The 20,290-nt window shown below is 38.9% G+C and overlaps 2 protein-coding genes across 2 annotated transcripts; one reads left to right on the top strand and one right to left on the bottom strand.

The window, feature by feature from the left end:
- Positions 1 to 340: 340 nt before the first annotated feature.
- pigb (phosphatidylinositol glycan anchor biosynthesis, class B) lies at positions 341 to 4,972 on the bottom strand. Its single transcript, XM_084541628.1, has 13 exons — positions 4,266 to 4,972; positions 4,014 to 4,156; positions 3,765 to 3,894; positions 3,058 to 3,175; positions 2,842 to 2,946; positions 2,516 to 2,646; positions 2,287 to 2,427; positions 2,147 to 2,198; positions 1,861 to 2,072; positions 1,584 to 1,648; positions 1,270 to 1,489; positions 968 to 1,145; positions 341 to 472 (listed from the first exon to the last, which is right to left on the bottom strand). The coding sequence occupies exons 2-13, from the start codon at positions 4,123 to 4,125 to the stop codon at positions 359 to 361; spliced, it is 1,578 nt and encodes a 525-aa protein (XP_084397754.1). The 5' UTR covers positions 4,126 to 4,156; positions 4,266 to 4,972; the 3' UTR covers positions 341 to 358.
- A 3,097-nt stretch (positions 4,973 to 8,069) lies between these two features.
- rab27a (RAB27A, member RAS oncogene family) lies at positions 8,070 to 20,194 on the top strand. Its single transcript, XM_084541440.1, has 6 exons — positions 8,070 to 8,540; positions 15,344 to 15,512; positions 16,109 to 16,194; positions 17,254 to 17,357; positions 17,674 to 17,797; positions 18,686 to 20,194. Exons 2-6 carry the CDS (start codon positions 15,360 to 15,362, stop codon positions 18,879 to 18,881), a joined length of 663 nt encoding a protein of 220 aa, XP_084397566.1. The 5' UTR covers positions 8,070 to 8,540; positions 15,344 to 15,359; the 3' UTR covers positions 18,882 to 20,194.
- Positions 20,195 to 20,290: the final 96 nt, after the last annotated feature.

Here is a 20,290-nt window from a genome sequence, read left to right as displayed (position 1 = left end):
AAGCACTTTGATTTAAAAGTATACACAAATATGGAGCAGGAAATTGGAAACTCGACATGCCGCATATTGTTTTAATTTGCTGCTACAACGATATGTTAGTGTGACGTGGTTGTGATTTTCTTTTAAATGCTGTTTTCTAACATTCCACCTCGAGCTTGATTTAACTGGACCTGGCACTTTAATCTCACTGAAAAGACTCAAAAAATAACATCACAGCCAATTCAATTGTGGTTTAAGAAAATGTGTTTTTTCATTTGACATGTGATATTTAAAAATGACAACATTGGAGTTTAAAATATTTATTTAAGTAGCAAATCCATATCATCAGGTAAGAAAGTTGCCATTGTTCCAGTGTTTGTTAGCGCCTTTCATAAATAAAGATTTTTCCTCCAACTCGTCCCTCTGGAAGATGTGTGTGAAATATCTCTGATGTCCTCAGAAAGTTATTCCCCTGCAAAAACCCAGAGATTCCCTACAAGGAAAAACAAAACATAAGAACATAACCTGTTGAAAGTGAAACACGTTCACAAATACATGCCGATGTAAATTTGTAAACACCCACTTGCCAGTTCATTAGGCACACTAATAAAGACGAATGCATTCTACTATAACTGACATGTTTCTATTATTTTGACAACCCCCTTTTAGTCAGTGGGCTAGGCTAAATAACAAACACTTTAATTCAAACCAATTTAACAGCACCACAATCTACATCCTCCAAAATGATCACAGTATACAAACACTAAAACCTTAACCAAATCTAAAACCTACTGGGAGCCAGTGAAGAGGTTTTCTGTTAAAAGACCAACACAAGGCCTCTCTCACAAATACACACCAAACCATAGTTTGTATCTACTCAACTGGCATATAGGGCATTACAACAGCACAGGTGGGATGAGATAAACATGTATAACCCCGTGAAAACCTTTAAAAGACAAATGCATGTCAAATGTAATTTGTTTCCCACCTGTTCCAAAACGTCAAAGAAAACCAGATGTGTCGGCAGAGAGGATTTATACGGGAATGAGGTCCTGAGCCAGAGAAGAGGATCGTCAAAGAATCTCTCAGCTTCATCGACGTAAGCCTCCTCCCCGAGATCGGGAGGACACTCAAGAAACCTCATCTTCAGAGGGCAGTGGACGTGGCTACGAGGAGACAGAGGAACATCAGCTCACATCACATGTATTTATTGTCAGACCACTGCTCAGATCAGAAAATGCAGCCCATCACCTGCAGGCTGAGCTGTGCGTGTATGAGGGTGTACTGTACCTGTAGAAGGGCGTCGAGTGGCAGGGCATGAGGAAGAGGACATCTGGCTGCAGACGGGTGGAGTCTCCTCTGACCTCGCAAAGTGTCTGGAGGTGGCTCATGACATCCAGAGTGCCTCGCTGGTGAACCAGGCCGGTGTACAGAGCGGGAACCAGGTTGGACACCAACAAGACAGCTGCTGCCACACGACGCCATGCTTTCAGATGAGCCAAAGATATCCCTGTGGTAAAAATAAAAAATAAAGTTTGATTTGAACACAGCTGGATGGAAATGACCACATATTACAGTTTTAGTTGATAAATGGGGAAACTTACCACAGAAGACCATACAGAAAGGCAGCACAGGATAGATGAATCTGAACTCCTTGTGAGGGAGAAAACTGAAGGCAAGAAATAAAACCTGTCAGTTTGTCTAGAGGTGAAACGCTGATGTTAAAGATACCCTGTGGAGCTTTTGACCTCCAATATGGAGGATGGCTTTCATTAGGACCTCTGTTACATCAGTGCTAATGGTTCACACCAAGCCTTCACACTCATCAGTGGGTCTTCAGCGACACTGAAGAGGACATGTGTTGTAGTGAAACAGTCTCACCTGTAAACTGTGACGGTCCAGACGACCGCTGCCAACAGGATTTTGTATCTTCTGAATGCCAGGGTGCATCCATGAAGAAAGAAAAGAAGATGGGGGCCGATCACGATGGCAAAGCCCTGAGTGAGGTACCAGTGCCAGGGGTGAGAGCCGTAGAAATCAGCCACACCGTGGAAGATGTTAAACTTGAGGAAGTTGAACTGCACCAGAGTCAGCTGGGAAACAGAAATCAGCTGTTACATCTGACTGAGCAGACAGGAGCTGGTGGATATGTTGGAAATGTTTTTACCTTTCCATAGAACACACAGTCAATCAGAGCCGAGATTACAACGGCCAACGTCCTGGTGATGAGAACACAAATATGCGTTCATGAGAAGATGAAGAAAAAAAAAGTCCTGTTTAAGGCGATGTGAGGTTGAAAGTACAAACCCTATGGGAACGTAGTTATGTGTGATGAGTTTTAGTTTGTCATCTTCCCGCCAGAAATGATACATGAGCAGAGGAAACCAGACGATGAGGGCCGTTGGTCGAACAATCACAGCTACGGCAACCAGGGCCAAATACGTCTTGCTGGGAAAAAAAACAGAAGTGAATGCGTAAATAATCTATTTAAAACATTAGAACAAATCAGATATAAGAAAGGTGTTAACAAGCAGACCTGCTGCGTGTTTTTGACCCAGGCAGAGGAAAGTAACAAAGAGCCAGAGAGGTGAGGGTGGTCTCCATGCTGTTGGTCAGAGTCCTGGTGCAGCAGAACCACGTGAACCAGGAGCACATGTGACAGAAGAACTGAAACAACAAAGTAAGATTAACAGCAGACAACTGAACAGCCTGCCTAAACATGCAGCTATTCTCTCTTTTATTTATTTTTTCTGTATTTACTTCAAAACATAATAATTATTATAAAATATTAATTCAAAATTCCATCCAATACAGCTACAAGTTTTTGTTGTTTTGTGACACAACACCGGCACATTTACTTACAGTCCATCTTGCAATGTCCTGATTTTCCAGTGTTCGGATGAGGAAGAAGAATTTTACGTCAGCGAACGCAGCCAAGAGTGCTTGAACAATACGTGGAAGCCAAATCTGCAGAGGCAGACAGACCCAAGTTAAGCGCACTTCATGACTACAGAAAATAAACCTCGTCAACAAATGCAGACTAAAAAAGTTGGCAGAGTAGAAAATGAAGGGACTTGCCAGGAGATGGACTGAGTCATAGTTCGTGAAGTGCAATATCTTGTATATGAAAGCAAAGAAGAGCGGATATGAGAATCCTCTTATTCCTGCCTTCCATTCCCAGGTCAGATACCCATAAGTCACACTGTTAAGGTTGTAACAGCATAAAGTAACAAAACAGAAACCATATACTGTCAGGACAAAGGCAACACATGGCGGGTATAAAAAAATAAATCAGTCACAAAGGGAGGAAAACAGCTTATAACTACAGCAGAGAGGAGGGGTGTTTGATTTGTTCTTCTTTTGGAGGGGAAGTGTACAGGTGGGTCACCTTCACAGATGGGAATAAAAAAGACATCAAGGTCAGTGTCCTTTTACAAAGGTGTTTCTTATCATCAATTCTTTTGTTATCTTAATTTATCATCCATTTAAAACACAGTCTTAACATAAACAAAGCCTATAACCCCCATTCACACCTCCAGCCTGGAGTTCCTGACTTTATTAAAACAAATTCCTCCAGTCACAGGTGAATTCCATCATTCAGAGCTGAAGAGGAAACTTGGATGAGTGGCAAAATCTCTTCAAGAAAACTCAAAGAAGGCCTTTGCTTTAGATTTCTGTTTTAGATATACCACAGCCCAGATGAGTCTGAATCTTCTCCGACATGCTGCTGTTGATAATACACAGCAGCCTGGTTACACTGTCATGTGTCTTTGTCCAAAGGATATTTGAAGACCATGCGATGGGACACCTCCAGAGACTGCCAGTACTCATCAGGGACGAAGCTGCTCTGAACCAGGAGACAATTGATCAGTCTGAACACCACAGAAAACACAACAACCCTGGCTCTCAGCACACCTGTGGAATAAACACAAAACACTACATTAGAGTAAAAACACTCATTTATTCGCTGCACGCAAGCATCTCCCCCGGAACACATGGCCTGCTGAACATCATTTAAAAAATATATTAGTCACCGTAGTTAAGAGGACTTTCATCTTCCTTTGAGTACAGCAGGGATTTACGTTTCCTCAGTTTCACATCCTCCACTTTGTTTCCAAACCTCAGCCGTGACCGGATGTTCTCCATCTGGACATGTTGTCTGCAGGGCTCAATACACCTGTCAGGGTGAGAGTCAGGTGAGCTGCAGTCTGATTCAGACGCTGAGTGGACTCTCCAATACAAGGAAATCACGCACAATTTATTTGAAATATACGTAATTAACGTACGCTCAGCTGTCGGTCGGCAGCTACGGATAGAGAACCGTTCAGTTTATTTAACCGACAGAATTTAACTGTTACATCTTAAACAAAACGACTAAGAAATTGGATTAACTTCTAGTTGACATTTGTGAACTATACACAGCCTTCCGCACTCATACTTACTTCCGGTGCGTGCTTCTCTGCCGACTTCAAAATAAAAGGTCTTCTTCTTCTTTTGTGGTTTTGGTCTGCTATGGACACCTATTACTGCCACCTGCAGGATGATAGGAAGCTATTCATCTTGTACAAAGTAAAAACAGAAATAATAGAGGTAAAATATGAAAAAAGTCAAAAGATCTCCGGTTCAGTATATGTAAAAAAGGAAGCTTATTCATTACTTCTAGGTGCTGTCGATTTATCTACCATATTAAATTTACCGTTTAGACGCAAAATCTAAACACAGCAACTCCAAGACTCCAATATTTTCAATACAAACGTATTTTAACGTGTTTTAACGATGTGAAGTCTTTACAGAGCATTTTTTTGATGTGGACGGAAGCAGGGTGTTATTTAACTCTTCGCTAGATGGCGCGATGTAACTCTTTGCTGTTCCGCTCCAATCGGAGTAGAAGAAGAATGTTCTCCTGTCTTATTTAAAGGTGTCCTGGTTGCTTTCTTGTGCCTTTTCCACCTTGTTCTCCTGTTTGTCTCTGTGCTCGGTGATTACAAACACAGCATATAAACGTCTGCCTCGGTGAGTCATGAGTGTTACAGAGAAGCTCCTCTAAATCAAATATAATCTCATGTTTGTCTTGTATTCGGCTAAAAAGCATGCTATCAAGTCAGCAGTTGGTGTGTGTCAATATCCGGTCCTGAATTTTCAGAATAAGACTCATTACAATTAATTGGTGAAATAGTTTTCAATTCCGGAAATATCCATGTCAATTTCCTTTGTGGTAGTCTAATTCATTGATCAGTATCGATCTCAGTATTTAATAAATGACTGAATGGTAATACCTAGCTATTTTAATCTGGAAATAACATGCTGTAATAATATCCTTTAAGAAATATCAGTGTCTGGTTCCAGATGAGCCAGATAATTGAAGACTTTCAGACACTTCTACTGCAGTGCAGTTTTCAGGAAATGTATAGTGTATATGTATATGTATATGCAGAATGACAGCACAGACCCTTGCGATTTACACTGTTTCTGAATGTCACCAATGTTGTTCTTCCAGGATCACCCAGTGTCTGAAAAAGAAGTAATGTTTCGACGAAGACTGCCATTCACACAGATAGCCTTTGCCACAGTGCTAGGAGTTGCTGGTGGTATTTATATCTATAAACCCTATTTCAAACCAGAGCCGAAGACCTCAGAGCAGAAAAACCAGGATGTGCCAAAGAAACAGAATGAAACAGACTGAAATAGTTCATCCCTGCCAGAAAATACTTCACAGTCCGATGCCAGAACACTCTGAGACTGCTGGCCTATCACAGCTGGACTGGACAGCAAACTAAAGACGAGATAATGTCTCGCTTCTCTGTGTGGCTCTGTGTGATTGCAAATGTACAGAATAAAAGATTTCACAATCTTACTGAAAGACTTCCTGAAGTTTCAAAAATTGAATTTCTCACATTATTACTCATTTTCAAGTGCTTCCAAAGCAAAGCAGTTTCAAAAGAAGCATTTATTTGTTCAATTCACCAAATAAGTTTATCCTCTTAGCTTTCATAAGCACCTTGTAAACATTTAGTGAGTCGTTGGTAATACACTATAATGTAATTATAAGCAGATTTAAAGGCATAAAACATGGTATTTCTCAATGATTTGAACTTTTCCTATGAAAAACGTACATTATTATACCTGTATTGTCCCATGCTGTCGTTCAAATACCACCTGTGTCCTATACGTTTATGTGGGTTGGGCACTTGTATGTGTATGACACAATAAACTACACAACTAACTATTGTAAGCAAAATATTCTGTGTCAAAGTGTCAAAAGCAGAAGTACTTGTTCAAAAATAGCCATGTGACTGTTAAATACGTTATATGTGCATATTCCAGGAAATGAAGAGATTGAGTGTCCTCCAAACGTTTTGAGATGACTAAAGTGGGAGAAATTAAAAAAATAAAAAATGTTCTACTTTACATATTTACATGATTTTATTGGAATGAAAACTTTTGGACTTTACTTGAGTATTTTAATTTAACTACTTTAACAAGTAATGTACAGGACATGTGACGGCATTAAGTATGCAGAGCTGTGTCAGGTGGAAGGCCTCTAAGTGTCATTGAAAAATTAACATGGCCACTACTAGTTTAAAACTAGTCAGCACCCAAGGGCCCTCTACTGACTTCGGACCCTAACACACAGGAATCATCACATGACAAAAGACCAAAGATAAAGTAACACTCAATCAACAAAAGGAAACAATAGAAAAATAGAATGTAGTCTTTTTTAAAGTTTTTTTCTTTAGCTTTGTTCACCCTAATACAACACAGACACTCATTATGAAGTTACATCTGGCTGCCTAGCTTTTCCTCCCTTCCTCCCAGACTGAATTTTCTAAAAGATAAGCGCTTCACACAGACACAGGACACAGGAAGGAGGATGCCTTCAATTTAATGCTCCCTGCTCACCAAGGCCAAACTGTCCTAACCTGCACAGAGACTCTCTTCTCAGATGAAAAGTCTTGTCGCGTTTTAATTAATTTAATGGTTCAAGCTAATTGTTAATAACTTGGTCTGGACTGTTTGTGTAATAAAATAAACATTGTGATGACAGTGTCACTTTGGAAAAGTGAGAAAATATTTTCAACCAAACAATCAACGAATGAGAAAATTAGAGGGAGACACTTCAGGTATTTTCATGTGCCGGTCCGTTTTGAGATTTGGTGTAATTTTTCTTCCATAATATGCCTTCCTTCAGAGTACCGTAAATGAAAAGCCCAAAAATAAACATTTAAGAGTTTGTTTTGTTTTTCTATTTTCATCTTCTTCTGTAACCGCTTGTTCCTGTTAAGGGAAGCGGGGTCTGCTGGAGCGTATCCTAGCTGTCATTGGGCAAGAGGCGGGGTACACACAGAGAGACAGACAACCATTCACAAACAATTAACCTAACAAGCATGGATGTAGGAGGAAGCCGGAGTACCCGGAGAGAACCCACGCAGACACAGGGAGAACATGCAAACTCCACACAGAAAGACCCAGTCGGCCCATGGGTTCGAACCCGGGACCTTCTTGCTGTGAAGCATCAGCGCTAACCACCTCGCCACTGTACCACCCTGTTTTTCTATTTCTCTATTGGAAATCTGTGCAACTATATAATTATACACTATATATAAACAAAATATTTGATTTCTAAAACTGGATTTGTTTTTCTTGTTATAGGTACTTTCTATATGGGGTGAAAAATCATATCTTTGATTATCATACAAGTTGAAGTAAGAATTTTGAACTTTATTCAATGTTCAAGATATTGGTTCTGGAAATGTGTTTAAATTAGTTCATATTTAACCAATCCATACATAATTTCTGTGTTTAAACCTAAAATTTCCGATAACTTGTTATAAAAAAAATAAAATACTTATTTCATTGTGAGTAATCAGCTGGGGAAGTTCCATGGAAACATGCAGCATATTAGATAAAATGTTTTCATTTTCATATATGTATAATTTCCATCATAATAAAAATAATCATACAGTGATCAACAATGTTTATTGTCAGGAGGGCATTTTTCTGCATTTAATATATTATGTTGTTGGTTTTCAACACAGAACTTTTTCTTGTAAAAACATACTTTTGTAGAACTAAGGACGTAAAGTAAAAAGCCTCAAATCACCTCAGAATTGTACTTGAGCAGAAGCAACCAGTATTTTCTGTCAGATAAATGCAACAGAATAGAAAGTACAGTATTTTAATTTGAATTTAATGGAAGTGTAAAGCAGTATGAAGTAGAAAACAGTGTATTATTCCGTTTTCATCGTGTTGCTCCAGTCGGTCGTGTTGTGTCGTAACGGCCGTTAGCTTCAGTCGGCTAACATCGGCTAACGTCGGCCAACGTTAGCTCCGCGGGGAGGAGCTGTTTCCCTCCAGCGGCTCACTGCTACCACACGGAAAGTAAAGGTGGTGCTCAGTGTTAATGAGGCAGCTCTCATGTCAACTAATGGGCTGGCGCCGACGGATAAACTAAAGTCGTCATTTTTTCACTGTTCCTGAAGTCTTCAGCTCACCTCGGCTACTTAGTTTTGTTTCTTTTCACAGACCACGACACAGCGCGCAGAAGAAACGCCCTGCGGCTGGTGAGTACTTGACTCAGGAAATGTCGGGCGAACAAACCAGCCTGTAGCATCTGTCAGAAGTTAGCGAGAGGCTGAAAACTTTTAACTTCACTCCGCGTCGATTATTTGCTTTTAGGAGTGACTGCATGCTGCCTGTCACATTCACCCTCACTCTGTGAAAGGCTGCTGGCGCTGGGAAACATTTTTACACCTGCCTTATCCTCTTCTCAGAGCTGTTAGCTTTCCCCACACTTGCTCAATAACGGATAACACTGTTTATATACGGAGTTAGAAAACGTGTGTCTCCGTGCAGGACATATTATATTAGATTTGTCTCAGGGCTCGGGCTTGCTGGGGCACATATGTTGGCAGCAGCATGTCTGACACAGGAAGCTGGGAAGTTGGCATCTAACTCATCTTGGCAGCAACCATATTAAGAATAAAAAGTGATTATTTCTTGCACAAGTGGTAATGTGACCTCCAGTGACAGCCACATGAGTACCAGCTGAGGTGCATTGGATTTTGTTTCGGTTAATCGATTTGAGCATGGGGGTCCGTTTTATGTGCTGCTACCGCTGATAAATCCAGTTTTAATGACCAGATAATTACCAGCCAGAAGATGCACGTCCACCATATCCAGTAAATGAGGTTTATTCTGCTCCACTCTTGTGCTGCACCCCATTTATTTGGACTATTTAAAAAGTATGGTACTTGCATATCCCCGGATTTTCCCAAGGAGCTGCCTGCCTCTGTGTTGGCCTGCTGCCCAGGGTGGGTCTTACTTTTTTTTTTTTTTTTTTTTTTAGCCCTGTCAAATGATTAAAGCTGCTTTTTGTTTGCTGTTCTGCAAGGGAGGTAGTAAATGTCTGGCAGAGACGGCGCCTAGGTCCATTCCTACTGCAGAAGAAAATGCCATAAGTTACAACTCAGGAAACGTGATTGTCTGATTTAAACTTGACCAAGATATTAAAAAACAACAGACAAATAACACAACACGGATGTAACAAATATACCCACAAAATCAGATAATGTGATTATAGAAGCTATAAATACAATCATATACGAACATTATTCATAGAAACAACTTAAAGAGCATCTTAAACTAACCCATGAGCTGTCAACCCCTAAAAATCCAATTCATCAGTCACTGACAATACAACATGGCGTCACCATGAAACTACCACATTCTCAGCTGATACAGTTATTTTTGGATTAGGTTGCAATAGAAGCGCATTTGCAGCGCAGGTAAAGATATTCAGGCATTATTGTACGATGGTTTTTATTCATTTAGTTTTCAGTAAGGATGCACTTTGGGCCGGATTAACCCAGTAGAGGGCCCAGGGCCAAAAATACATGTGGAAACCTACTAACCCATCTTGTGGTTATTAATAACATACATTACCCCACCACAAAACGTACTGAAATCGTAAAGGTCTTCAATGTGATAGTGCACTTCTCCAGATTGGACAACAGTTTATTAGAGCTGAAACTATTAACAATTATTCAGATATTTGTTTGGGATCATTTTCAAATAGACAGTCAGTCTAAGTAAGTAGATTCTGCTTTTCTCTGTTGAACTAATTTTTCATAATACTCACAAACAAAATAAGACTGTAATGGGTTAAAAACAATTAATTGATAACTGATATAAATGTTAGTCCTAGTAGTGCATTAGTGCTAAACAACGTGGCACTTAATTCCTTTACCAGGAACTTGAAGTGCCAGTCGTTAAGTGGAAGCGTCTGTCCTCCAAGGCAGTTTCCTTGTTTGACTGGTTGGTCATATCACTTTAACAGCTCATAAAAAAAGTCAAATTACAGTTATATGCAACTGTTTCCTCTGTCCTAGATTAAATCATTCTCTTGTTGTTAATGAGAACAGCAAGTTTTGTGAAGATAAACATCAGGCTCAGGTCTACACTGCTGCTTGTAAGGCTTTTTGCACTGAAGTGGAGTCTGGTATTATGTGACACTTTAAACTGTTAGAAAGACAGGGACTCGTTTGTGGGTTGTGGGAAACATGAGACTGTCCAATGTTATTTCTTGTTCAAATTAGTTTAATTTGAATGATTTCTAAGGTTTGAAAAGTGATTCACTAAAGTAAATGTATTAAGATGGTAATTGGCAGACCTCTGCACCACTGGCAGCGACTCACAGTGAGGGTTTAGATTTAGATACAGAGAATACATATGTTTCTTGTCAACTTTCTATATTTTTTTTTTTCAATGCTTATTCTTGTCTGCCTCTTTGACAACAAACAAGTATCATGTGTTTCATTTAGAGAGGTTTCCATCGAGTGGAGGAGCACAGTTTGGGACGTTGTTGATTCAGACAGGTTTATGTAAGGCAGTAATGGGGGCAAGACTTCTCGTTCTTTCTGATAGTTTACTGCACTCTGTGTTTTCTTGCCTAACGCAACGGAAGATCATACTCTGCCATCAGAGCTTGCTTCCTTTTCACAGCTGTGATAGGACTGGGAAGTGCAGTTTGACAAGGAAATGGCCTCGCAATTTTAGATTTTAACATAGTTTTTTACTCTTACGGTTTACTGCATCAACATTTACTTTCATTTCTCTATAACACTCTTTGTAAATGTGAGAATATTCTCTTTTTATATTCACATGTGGCTCAGTAAGAAGTTGTCTGATGAGCACGTCTGATAATACTCTGCAGAAATTTGCTGACACAATCCGCACTCAAGCAGTGTGGTTTAGCTTGACTGTGTCACTTGTGTGACGTGTTTTCACTGAAACAGAAATCAACTTTCTGTGTCAGGGTCATTATTAGAATAATGTCAGAAAAATAACATGACAGTAAACTTCGCCCACGGCTGTCAAAATGAATTCTTGACAACATCTTTAAACAAGACAGTTTGACTGTAATATGTCTTAGAAGGTGAAGACATCCAACTGTACAAATAGTCCTTTTGATGTACATTTTGACGGAAAGAAAATCCTAGTTATCTTTCGAATAAGCCAACATGCACAGTGCCAGCGCTCTGGAGTAGTATGGCAAAATATAAAGCTTATTAGTGATAATTATTTTGTGTAAGGATCACATGTTACAGTCTTGTAGTACTGCTTGACAATATCAGGGACTGCAATCAACCAGTTTCTGGAATAACAGTGAAAATTTCCTTCAAGCTTCAGTTTATCCAAGCTCTTTGGGACTTATGTCAGTGGTCTGGGAGGGACTTTCTAAGGGATGTAACACACCAAACCAACTGTCAGCTGTTTTCCAGTGTATGGCTTTCGGTGAGTGTCTGTGAACCTGGTTTTTCCAAGGCGTCCCACACTGTGAGCACTAGTGGGACCCCTCTTGCCGGGTTTTCAACTGATTCAGCATGTTGAATTAGTGGTTGTGGTGAGAGGGGTCATTCTGATTGGCTGATCAGTTTAGAGGAGCAGTGTATGAGAGAAAATGGATGCGACAAAAGTAAACAAAACGACAAAGGTCAAATGACGCACAGAAAGCTCTCCTTGTTTCTCATCTTCGTCTCATTTGAACATTCAAACACAAGTATTTTCGCAATGACATGGCTATCTAGTACTATGTGTAGACCTAATGATCACCATGATTTGTGGGATCACCATGATTTTTTTTTTGTTAACTCTTCCTAGTATCCTAGCCTCCTAGCTAATAGTAGCTATTATGGTTTCCTGGTTATTTCCATTGATGCAGGCGCAAAATGTTTGTGCTGGCGGTTGCCTGTAGTCTTTGTGTTTTGTTCAAGTGCAACTTTTTGGCCCTGACACAGACAATGTGAGATCATGTCACAGTTTGCCTTTGTTGTCAGTAGTTTATTGTTGTTGGTTTGGTGTGCCTTAATACTTCGATTTTCTCCTGACCGAAATATTCTTTAGCAGGCGGCTGGACCATTCAGTCCATAGAGTTTCTTGTCTGTTACCTGAGTGATGTTTGGGTGATGCACTTCAGAGTTCATGATTACATCAGCTGATACAAGTGCACCACCGCAAGAAAAAAAACAGATCCACAGGTTGAGATTCATGCTTTACTGTCCCTTTACTGCAGTCTGTTTGGAGGTCTTAGACATATTCTCCTGGCTTTCTCCACACAAACTTTCAAACTTTCCATCAGATCCACGATTATTGAATTTAAGCTCTCATCTACAAAAGTTCTCTCTGTGCATGTTTGTTTCATAAGTTCATCGCTGCTTCTGAGCTAATGAATGGTTAATAAATTGAATTGCAGTGGTAAATCTGGAAAATCTCTTTGATCCCTGCTGATGTATTACAGGATGTAGCTTTATTAATAATCAAATGTGGATTAATGGACACTTTTACTTGATTATAGATGGATTTATAAAGCATTTTGAAAATGTAGATCTTTACAAAAGAGTAAACCGTATGATGAAGAATTAATAAACACTGGAAAACCTAAATGTGTAAAGCAAAGCATACACTTTAAAGTATTACATCAAAAGCCGAAGGAATTTAAAACACAATCATTTAATTGACATATAGTGAGAGGAGATTTTAAGATTTCTTTAATAGTTGATGGTAACTAATCCAAGGCTGTGATGGAAAGCCTTGTGTCTAAATAAAACCTTATTTATATTATTTTAACCTACGTGAGTTAAAACAGGTCCGTGACCAGGAATGTGGACATCACAGTTCTCAGGTTTAGTGGTCTTAGCACTCCGTTTATGGTCACATCACTGCTTGTAATAACCCTTTCCATTACAGTCCATTTATCATGGATCTTAATTTTGCACAAGACCTTAATCTTCTTATGGCTCCAGATGAAAGGTTCAGTGGAGGATACAGGGAAAGAATGTAATGTAGTGGTCATATGATACATTCACCCTTTCTTCGAGTTGTTTTCACCGTAGGTAGTCGACCATTACAAACGAGAAGGTTTCATGCTCGATACACAATGCAGTGTGCTTCTGATTCCCATTTAACATAATAAAATATGTACCAATTAAATGTTCATTCCAAAATGTCTAGAAATGTTATTTATTGATTAGTGGAGCGGAATTATAGCAACATTCAGGTCTTAGGGTTATTAAGGGGACTTTAACTTGCATGTGTTTTAGTGTGTGTCTTTGGCTGGAGAGAGACAGAGGAATGTAATCACACATTATCCTGCACTGCCATCAACTGTACAAATCTACAGCTGGAATTCATACAGAATACAGGAGAAGTGTAAATCATGCTCTACCTTAAACTAAAGTCTAATGAAGGTGGACCGGAACCTGTTACTTTGAAAATATGTCATTAAATGATAGGCCATTCTCCAATATCAATAGAAGTACATAACAATTATATATGACCCTCAAATGGCAAACCAAACCAAATTCTGGTCATTTTAGATCGTAAACAAAAATAAATATTGATAGAAATTTGCCACACTGGTTGCATTTGTTGCCTAATAGACCACACTGAAAGGTTACCTCATATCTTTGTATTTATTCCACAGTTTTTTTGTCGTAGGTAGTCGCTTGTTAATGCATTGTCTATCACAATAAAAGTGGAAAGATATGACCTGTCCGTACTGCATGCACCTTTTATAATGGACTTGGTGAACTACTGTGTTGACATACAGTTTATCAACACTGGCATCTTGGTGGGACAATCGCGATGTTCCTCATGCATATTTACTTCGGAAAACTGACACATTTGTTTTCCTAACTCCTAACAGCGATGGCAAAATACATGTAACAATGATAGGCAGTAACTGTTAAATCAACCCTTTGTACTGGAGTGGACTTACACGCAGTAACACACGTTACAGTTATTGTTTATTCAGTATAATTAGATCTATAACTTAAATTTTCTGCAAGAACCTGAAAGACAGACTGAACAATGCCAAAGGGTTTTGGTTTGGTAATGGCCTGTTTGCCAGGTTAGTACAGTTAATTAGGGCTGGTGTAAAAGCTTAGAGTTGGTGAGGACCAAATAAGAAGCGGACTCTGAGACGGTTACTTTTGTATGTGACATTTGTCAGGACAACTTTATTGTCTATGTTCCCTATTAGTCTAGAGGTGATGATGACATGTTGAGGTCTAATCAGCCTGATGCTGAATGAAAATAAAGTAGTGTCCATGCCAACACAAAGTTTTTCCTAGCATTTCCACAATCCCATGTAAGTGTCTATAATGCTGTTTATTAGTGTGAGAGAGTGTGTTTGTGTTACTCAGCCTCAAGCCCATGGGATTGTACTGAAGACACGCAGTACATCTTTCTGTGGCAGCTGTAGTGTTAAGCAAATATTATCCAAACAGAAGTAATTGTGCATTCCTGTGATGTCAGGGTAATTTGTTCCTGACTAGGAAATTTCCCGTGAACGCCCCCTCGAGTCATAAGAACAACCTCAAAGGTTGGCAAAAATGTTGGTACAGACCTTGATGTTTTGTGCACTGTGGCAAGAATGTATGTATACAGGTGTTACTTAATTATATGAAAGTGCTCATTTTCATCATAATGCATTAAAATATCTACCAGTGGTTGTTGGTCATAGTTTTTTCCTGCCACAGTGTAGACCAATGACTCTGAGTAGTAAGCTATAACATGACGCAGATGAAACATGTTGGCAGTGTAACTTCATTGTTGTGTTTTTCTTTTCACGCCCAGCCTTCTGTTCTAAATATTAAAGAGCACCATGCATTTTTGATGTTGCCCAATGTTTGTTTGTTTGGATAAGATATATACGTCTTTGGATTTGCATTGTTAAGGTTTTTATCTAAGTGCCTCACAATTTCACAATGTTTAATTTGAGGGATTGAAAACAAATAGCACTCGTTTTTTAGATTTATTTCTTTGCCAAATATTGTGACTGGGTTGTTTTGTTTGTGTGTTTCAGAAATTAAGAACTCACTATGTCTGATGGGGAGTACGATTACCTCATCAAATTCCTAGCCCTCGGTGACTCTGGTGTGGGAAAAACAAGCTTTCTATACCAGTACACAGATGGCAAGTTTAACTCCAAGTTCATCACTACAGTTGGAATAGACTTCAGAGAAAAGCGAGTGGTAAGTCAGTGCTATACTTCTCTTAAGCCGGCTTTGGAAAAGTTGGGATTTCCCAAATCCAGTTTTTCAGTAGAAGCACGCATGGATTTTACGCTCCACACTTGTGATGCAACATTTCCTTGTGTGCTACTAGCAATAATTACTGCCTGATTAGGAGCTTAAATGCATTCCCACAGCATTAAGTAGTGCCCTTGTAACAAAAGACTACTGATGAATGCTGCAGCATGACTAATGTTGGCGAATGGCAGGCAGCACCCACCTTAAGAATAAACATTTCATACCATTGGCAAACAGCTGAGCAGTATTCATATTTACTCTCCCTATTGCAGCTGACCTCCACCTCCAAGAATATATCCTCACATCTGAATAGTCAAATTGCCGTACTGGACATTCAGTTCCATCACCACCATCCATTCAATAAGTGTTTCCATCACCCAAAAATACCAAATGCAACCACACCAAATTGCACTTCCTCATTAATCAGTGTTTCCACAAACCAACAGAAGTCTGAGTTTTTTTTCGTATTAATAATTTTTAAATATTCTTAAAGTAGACTCAGAATCATTAAAAGCTTTGACCTGTTTTATTCCTGTCAGGTTTACAAATCTACGGGTCCTGATGGAACTTCAGGCAAAGGACAGAAGATCCACATACAGCTGTGGGACACTGCAGGACAGGAGCGGTACACAGTCATCTTTACTTTCTCAACCTCCTCAAACCTCTTGTTTGCTTTTAAATGTATTTTTCAGACCAAATTACAGTGGTGTGAAAAAGTGTTTGCCCCCTTCCTGATTTTTTTTTTTTTTTTTTTTTTGCATGTTTGTCACACCTAAATGTTTCAGGTCATCAAACAAATTTAAATATAAGACAAAGATAACACAAGTGAACACACAATGCATGTTATTATTCAGTTTCACACCCAGGCCTGATTACTGCCACACCTGTTCTCAATCAAGAAATCACTTAAATAGGACCTGCCTGACAAAGTGAAGTAGACCAAAAGATCCTCAGAAGCTAGACATCATGCTGAGGTCCAAAGAAATTCAGGAACAAATGAGAAAGAAATTAATTGAGATCTATCAGTCTGGAAAAGGTTATAAAGCCATTTCTAAGGCTTTGGGACTCCAGCGAACCACAGTGAGAGCCATTATCCACAAAAAAGAACATAAAGGCTCGTCTCAGTTTTACCAGTAAACATCCTGATGATCCCCAAGACTTCTGGGAAAATACTCAGTGGACTGATGAGACAAAAGTTGAACTTTTTGGAAGGTGTGTGTGCCATTTCATCTGGCGTAAAGGTGACACTGCATTTCAGAAAAAGAACATCATACCACCAGTAAAATATGGTGGTGGTAGTGTGATGGTCTGCTTTGCTGCTTCAGGACCTGGAGGACTTGCTATGATAAATGGAACCATGAATTCTGCTGTGTACCAAAAAATCTTGAAGAAGAATGTCCGGCCGTCTGACGTTGGGTTCTGCAGCAGGACCATGATCCAAAACACATGAGCAAGTCCACCTCTGAATGGCTGAAGAAAAACAAAGTGAAGACTTTGGAGTAAAAACCTTCATTCAAAAACTGCATTTTGTGTTATTTTTGACTAATATTTAAATTTGTTTGATCTGAAACATTGAGTGTGACAAACATGCCAAAAAAAAATTAAAAGAAATCAGGAAGGGGGGCAACACTTTTTCACACCACTGTATATCTCTTGTTAAAGTTTTTTTCCTGAATGATTTCAGGTTCCGAAGTTTGACAACTGCTTTCTTTCGAGATGCAATGGGTTTCCTCCTCCTGTTTGACCTCACAAACGAGCAAAGTTTCCTCAACGTCAGAAACTGGATGAGTATGTCTCCTTGTGTATCCAACTAAGTGTGCGTTTTTGAAATAATCGTCTGTACCCTACTAGTAAAATTAAAAGCAAATACAAGTCCACAATCCATTTGTTGTTGACTCTCAAATTGTTTGTGTGCAAAAGCTTATTGCTACACTAAGTCGTTGTTAGACCCAAATTAATCTGATCCGTTGGTAATACTGCGGCGATCAAACTTCATATTTCAGATGAATGTAATAGATTAATCATGGTTTAAGTTTCTCACAAGTAAATATAATACACATTAAAACCGAGGTAAACGCATAATATTGCTGAATGTATTTTTCAGGTCAGTTACAGATTCACGCATACTGTGAAAATCCAGACATCGTTTTGTGTGGCAACAAATGCGACCTGTCTGATCAGAGAGCAGTCAGTCAGGACGAGGCCCGTGAACTGGCGGAGAAGTACGGGTATGTCCTTCTGTTTTTGATCCAACCATGCACGAAACCTCTCCCTCAAACGTTTGTCAAGGAGGCAGTGGCTGCATTGTTTGCCAAAGTCTGTGCAGGAGACTGCCTGACTAAACTGGTCCTCCTTGAAAAGCAAATATTTGTGCACATGTGTAAAATATCCTGCTCTGGCCCCATTAGACACACCTTTACTAAAAACACAGATATCACACTGCAATTTATTTGATACTTTCTTTTGAGTTCATCCCACATATGTTGTCATGTTAATCCACACCTGGAATTACTACCCAGTGCATGAAGTGGTTACTCCTGTTTGAGAAATGCTTTTAAAATCCTGTTTCTTAAAGAAATTACTTTGATCTCTGATTTAATTATTTGGGATCTGAGAGCAATGTTGTAGAAAGTGAAAAGTATTGAGAGACGGATTCAAGGTTGTTGATTTTTATTCATGCCCTGTTGATAAAGATGGGCAAACTCTCTATGATAACACTTTCATATTTCCAGAAGAGCAGTTTTGGAGACAGACCTGTAATGGTACAAACTGACATACAGAGCATTCATGTCCTTAATTATGCATAGCTTAAAGCCTGCAGTTTAAATGGTTGAGTTATATAGAAAATATCCCCAAAACAGTCGTTTTGGTGAAAATAGCTGAAGAGACCAAAACAGTTTTCTGTATCATGCTGTAAACATGTTTCTTTCTGCTGTAAAGTTGGACCTTTACACATAGAGGTCTTGGGCATTGTTTTGGAGCAGCCTCATTTGAAGCGCTGTCATTTTCTGCATTTTGTTATGGCTATTTTTTATTTATTTATTTATTTATTTTATTTTAATGGGCAACAGAACTTGTTGATCTCATGTTTGTAATCCAAACTTGTTTCCATCCAGAATCCCATACTTTGAGACAAGTGCTGCAAACGGACATAACGTCAACCAGGCTGTTGAAGTCCTGCTGGATCTCATCATGAAGAGAATGGAACGATGTGTTGACAAGTCCTGGATCCCTGACGGGACTGTCCGAGCTAACGGACCCACCAACCAAGACATCTCTGAAGGCTCAGACAAAGGCAAATGTGCATGTTAGAATGATTTTAGTTACAGAATTGCATCACAATATTGGTGGGGAAAAGAGGAAGACATCCAAGTATCACAAAGTGGGAGTTGGAATATTATTCTATGTTAGGTGAAACTTAACATTATTTGTGCCCTATGCCCCACAAACCACAATGTTCTGTCACTGACAGGCTGTATAGTTTATCAGTACTCGGTGAAATGCCTTTTGAACATGGGCATTTCATTTGAATTCATAAGCAGAGCCTTTTGAGTAATTAATTCATGTTGGTTGTGAGTGTGGGATATTTATTTCTTATGATGCCTAGCTTAAATATTCAGTTTTGATGATCAGTTTATTATAACTGATTCAGACTTTTTCAGATATAAACTTTATCCTCCACATCACAGAAAAGTGAGCTGCCACGCCACATGTCCTACACATATGTTAATAACAGCTAAAAAATGTAGCTCCCACTGACCATTCAGCTTTGGTCTGATGGATAATTAACACTCTTGTATTTTCTTCTTTAAATCTTTTTGCTTATTTGCCTGTAAAACGTGAATTGCAGAAACCAGTTTTACTGTATCGCCGACACTTTATTATGTGCAGTTTTGGGCAATAACAATTAATTGAGTTCGATTTAGAAATTAAAAATGTCACAAAAACGTAAAGGAAATAGGGCAGTAACTCAGGAACACAATTAATTCAGGTAATTTCTCTCTTCTTAGCATCTTCCATAGTGCCAAACTTCACAAATGTAACATTAGGAAACATCATGACTCTCTTTTATGCCTGTCTACACCTTTGACTTAAACCTGTTTAATGGTAAACATATTTCTCTTAGGTGAATCATATAATACTCAAGCCTTAAAATCAACAAATTATTTTTATTATTCTCTGATTTTCCACAATGAATAGAACAACATTCAGGGAAAAGAAGCAGAGATGCTATTTCATCATAATAGTTTTGCTGTTATTGATCAGATGATCTGGATGGCATATCAACTGCAGATACTTAACTATTTCAGCTTTTATATTAACACATAAAACACTGTTAAATGACATTGTATTTTAGTGTTTCACTCACAAATCCACATTTGTTTACACTGTCATTTGTTCCTGTATAAAAGGGTGAATGTTTTATTAAAGGCATGGGGAATTTTTTCTCTCTCTCACTGTTTCACACTGTTTCCACAATTTCCAGTATTTCAAAATGCGTCACCTAAATGAATGATAATGAATGACCTAAGTAATAAACACAAATGTGTCATACGCCATAGTGCCATACTTTCATATGCAAAACGTGTAACTTATGTCCAAAAATAAACATTTGTATTTATGTATTCCTTGAACCGTCTAATTTTATGAAAAAAAGTTCATGCAGATGTTCTCTAATGATACCAGATCATAATCAGTGTCAATACTTCAACACTGTTTTC

Source organism: Chelon labrosus, assembly GCF_963514085.1.
Source record: "Chelon labrosus genome assembly, chromosome: 3".
Taxonomy (NCBI): Eukaryota; Metazoa; Chordata; class Actinopteri; order Mugiliformes; family Mugilidae; genus Chelon; species Chelon labrosus.
The sequence above is the reverse complement of the archived record's forward strand: the minus strand, read 5'-3'. Positions and strand labels throughout refer to the sequence as shown.

Excerpts from the sequence above, each read along its gene's own strand:
- pigb (XM_084541628.1), bottom strand. The coding sequence starts at position 4,125 with ATGGAGAACATCCGGTCACGGCTGAGGTTTGGAAACAAAGTGGAGGAT. Across the intron at positions 3,176-3,764 it reads TCCCATCGCATGGTCTTCAA|TTATGGGTATCTGACCTGGG; the intron begins ATATCCTTTGGA and ends TAACAGTGTGAC. Across the intron at positions 2,947-3,057 it reads ATGACTCAGTCCATCTCCTG|ATTTGGCTTCCACGTATTGT; the intron begins GCAAGTCCCTTC and ends CTGCCTCTGCAG.
- rab27a (XM_084541440.1), top strand. The coding sequence starts at position 15,360 with ATGTCTGATGGGGAGTACGATTACCTCATCAAATTCCTAGCCCTCGGT. Across the intron at positions 15,513-16,108 it reads ACTTCAGAGAAAAGCGAGTG|GTTTACAAATCTACGGGTCC; the intron begins GTAAGTCAGTGC and ends TATTCCTGTCAG. Across the intron at positions 17,798-18,685 it reads GAACTGGCGGAGAAGTACGG|AATCCCATACTTTGAGACAA; the intron begins GTATGTCCTTCT and ends GTTTCCATCCAG.